We start from the raw sequence: 3718 nt of genomic DNA, 5'->3' as shown, positions 1-3718 counted from the left end.
TTATACCATATTCAAACACCATCCCTTTCACCAGTGCCCATATTCCACCACCAAAATCCCCGGTATACCCCCGCCCCCACCCCAAATGTATAACTGATGAATTTCACTTCATTTTCTCTTCACCTTGATTATGTGCCATATTTCAACACAAAACTCACTATTGTTGTGGGAGCTATACCCCCAAACAAGATAACCCTATTAAGGAAGCATTTGATAATTAATTTTCCATTAAAAGATTGTATGTTTTCAGGTTTTAGAAAAGGTCGAGCGCGCAGCTCGCATGTGTCCCAGTCCCGAATCCTGGAGCCGTGTTAGTTGCTGCTCAGTGTCGCCAGGGCTCCATCTGGAGAAGGTGTGCTGGCTGCACCTCCTCCTTCCGGCTCCCCGGTGTTGCTGGCCCCAATTCGGGTCCGGAGCATTTTCGGGGCCGAGTTGCTCACCAGAATGCCTGCCGCTTCTCTGTTGATTGTGGCAAGATGGCTCACTGAGTTTCTTTACTGTGCTCAAGTTACTCTTCATTTCTATGACTCCAATGATCTTTTATCTTTAGGAAAGTCCCTCTTTGCACAGAAACCTTATCCTTTTTTCAAAGTAAGAGTAAGTCTTCTCTTAACTCTAAAAGCAGATGGCAAACTCTCAGTTGTATCAACTTACAACTCAGTTACATCTCACTTACTCTCAACCCATAAAGAAAGGATTACTTTTCTGAGAGCAGAAATTAAACTCTAATATTTGAACTAATGCTCGAGATAATTTTACTAACTCTGTACATGGATATAGATTCTTAAGCATTAATTTTTTTTATAAGAATCTACCTCTTAAAAAAATCTAAGAAACTTTCTGGATCTCTTAGTGCAGGAATAATAAACTCTGAGATGGAAAAATAATTCCCTCTTCCCACTAAAAATATGCCATGTGTTTATGTATATGCCATATACATTCTATACATGTATATGTCATATACATTCTATAAATGTTTGTTGAAATTTATGGGACCAAAGTTAATTAACTAAGTCACAGGGTGCATTTCCTCTATATAGTAATTTGTGGAATATTGCAAATGAAGATTGCCTCTTGAAGATTGCTTCTACGTGGTTAGAAGGGAGATAACTCCTTTAATCACACTTCTCATATCATGGGGTCTTCTATAGCTCTCAATATTAAACATGAGTACTCATTTCCCCCAATCCCTGACACCAACATCTTCTGTCACAAGCTGGAAGGCACTTTGAAGCTGTCATAACATTTTCCCAATGATTTACAGAGACTTTTTCACAAGTGTATTATTAGAGGGAGTACCTGGGGGCTGGAGTGATAGCATAGCTGGTAGGGCATTTGCCTTGCACTCGGCCGACCTGAGTTCAAATCCCAGCATCCCATAGGGTCCCCTGAGCACCACCAGAGGTAATTCCTGAGTGCAGAGCCAGGAGTAAACCCTGTGCATCGCCAGGTGTGACCCAAAAAGCAAAAAAATAAATAAAAAAATAGAAGGAGTACCTCTTAATCCTATCTTAACTTGCTTAATTGTTTTCCCCCGTCCTTCTTCCTTTGATGTTAGCTAGAAGTGTTTATAACTGCTATAAAATATTTCACATGTGTGCCTGATGTTATAGTAACAAAAATGGGAAAAAAGAAAATAATAATTTCTTCTGTACACAGACTGAACAAAAATGATACATTATCACAACTTCACCCAGTGTCTCAGACATTTCAGTACTTATCCTTCACAGCTCTAACCATGTCTCATGATTATCCTTGAAGGCAGTGATGGATCATGGTGGTGGGAAACCTGAGATATGAATTGCACTGTTAGGTGGAGGGGGAAGGGTGGGCTCCCCAAGGAGAGTAAAGCAGTGAAGTATCAAATTGGACTGGAACAGCAGAGTCCTGTCAAGGGGCCACCCAGCATTATCAGAGACACAATGTCCATCTTGCTGACCCTCCCTTATCTAAACCCCTCCCCTGGAGTTGGCTGCCCACCCTTGACCAATGGTCCTGTTTCATTGGGAGAAACAAGGGGCTGGGGTCGAGAGAGGAGGAATAAAAGAGCACACGGAAAAGGCAGCAGCACAGACTTGCTTCAAGCGCGTTGGTGATCACAGGAAGCTCCTAGACACCATGGTGCATTTTACCGCCGAGGAGAAGGCTGCTGTAGCCAGCCTGTGGGGCAAGGTGGACGTGGAAGTGGCCGGAGCAGAGATCCTAGGGAGGTAAGCATTAAAGCCTAACAAAGTGGTCCTCATGTAGAGAGATTGCTGATGCTGGTCAGGTTGCTTCCATGTTCTGACTTCTCATTTGATCTGTGTCTTTTACTCTCCCACAGACTCCTGATTGTCTACCCTTGGACACAGAGATTCTTCGATAATTTTGGCAACTTATCCTCTGTCTCTGCCATAATGGGTAACCCCAAGGTCAAGGCGCATGGTAAGAAAGTGATGACCTCTTTTGGAGAAGCCGTCAAGCACATGGATGACCTCAAGGATGCCTTTGCTAAACTGAGTGAGCTGCACTGTGACAAGCTGCACGTGGATCCTGAAAACTTCGTGGTAAGTGCAGCCTATGCTTGAACTTTGCTCTCTTAGTCCGAATACCTGAGCCGTGGCTATTTTGAAATTGTGAATACACCTGTGGTATGAATTTAGGTGATGGAATATGAGGGGGATTGCTATAAATAACACAGAGAAAACAAGGATTAGAGCTATTAGGATGTTCTGTGCATTTGGCATTTCTGAAAGCCATGTCTTGTGAAAAGTGCTGGATAAAATTCCCTACTCAGTGTTTAGGATGAGGGAAGTTTTGGCAGGGAAGGTATCTTGCTTTTGGTAACTAAATATTTCTATAAAAATTGACAAATTCCTGCATGATTTTCTTAAGTTACAAAACCAATGAGGACAAAGTAGGAAAAAGCTTTGTAAAAAGACTGTGTCCCCAAGCAATGGAATGCCAATACTATTATATGTGTACATTTTCTGGAACATTCTATATATCACAGAATTCTTTTTCATGTGAGTGTTCAAGAAAATAGTATGCGTATAGTGACTGGGGACTTCTTTCATTCCTTTTAGTTCTCTAACAATAGTATGACTATAATATTTCTCAAACAATATCATAGTGACATAGAATAGAAAGCTTTACATAGCAATATTCTTGGGTCATAAACTGACTCTGAAAAAGGAGAGCAAGATAAAACAGAACCTTAGATAGGGGTCGGAAGTTATATTGATTCAAATGTCAAAGTATATGGGAAAATGGCCCTAGGAGTTATATAAAGTCTTATCAGTAAGGAAACGGGCATTGCATCTATTTAGATAAGCCCTGAAGGAAATTCTCACTATGTTCTATTTTCTTTATCCTTATTTTCTCTATAGCTTCTCGGAAACATGATATTGATTGTCTTGGCAACCCACTTTGGCAAGGAATTTACCCCCCAAATGCAGGCATCCTGGCAAAAGCTGACAAGTGCTGTGGCTAGTGCTTTGGCCCATAAGTACCACTAAGCTGCCTGTCCAATGATGTAGCCCCCACTGGAGAAGCCTGTTCCCTGAGATCCATTTTCTGATGTTCTGGGGATTGTGCCAGGCCTTCAGACCTAACTCCTCTATGATCAAAGTAAAATAAATTTTATCCTGAAAGAATTTATTTGTATCTTTCTGTGTTTTTTGCGCCTATTTAAAATCAAATGTTATAAATCTATTTTTTTTATTTGCTATACTTTAAG

The 3718-nt window shown here is 41.0% G+C and overlaps 1 protein-coding gene across 1 annotated transcript; it reads left to right on the top strand.

Annotated features, from left to right (window-relative positions):
- The first annotated feature begins 2118 nt into the window (after positions 1-2118).
- On the top strand, positions 2119-3497 carry LOC101556111 (hemoglobin subunit epsilon). The gene is made up of 3 exons (XM_004618241.2): positions 2119-2210; positions 2324-2546; positions 3369-3497. Exons 1-3 carry the CDS (start codon positions 2119-2121, stop codon positions 3495-3497), a joined length of 444 nt encoding a protein of 147 aa, XP_004618298.1.
- Positions 3498-3718: the final 221 nt, after the last annotated feature.

This window comes from Sorex araneus, chromosome 6, assembly GCF_027595985.1.
Source record: "Sorex araneus isolate mSorAra2 chromosome 6, mSorAra2.pri, whole genome shotgun sequence".
Lineage (NCBI taxonomy): Eukaryota > Metazoa > Chordata > Mammalia > Eulipotyphla > Soricidae > Sorex > Sorex araneus.
Note: the sequence above shows the minus strand (reverse complement) of the source record. Positions and strands in the feature narration are given on the sequence as shown.

What these genes read in the sequence shown, in the direction of transcription:
- LOC101556111 (XM_004618241.2), top strand. Translation starts at nt 2,119, where the DNA reads ATGGTGCATTTTACCGCCGAGGAGAAGGCTGCTGTAGCCAGCCTGTGG. An exon ending in GGAGCAGAGATCCTAGGGAG is followed by an intron (nt 2,211 to 2,323) that starts GTAAGCATTAAA and finishes ACTCTCCCACAG; the next exon opens with ACTCCTGATTGTCTACCCTT. An exon ending in TGGATCCTGAAAACTTCGTG is followed by an intron (nt 2,547 to 3,368) that starts GTAAGTGCAGCC and finishes TTTTCTCTATAG; the next exon opens with CTTCTCGGAAACATGATATT.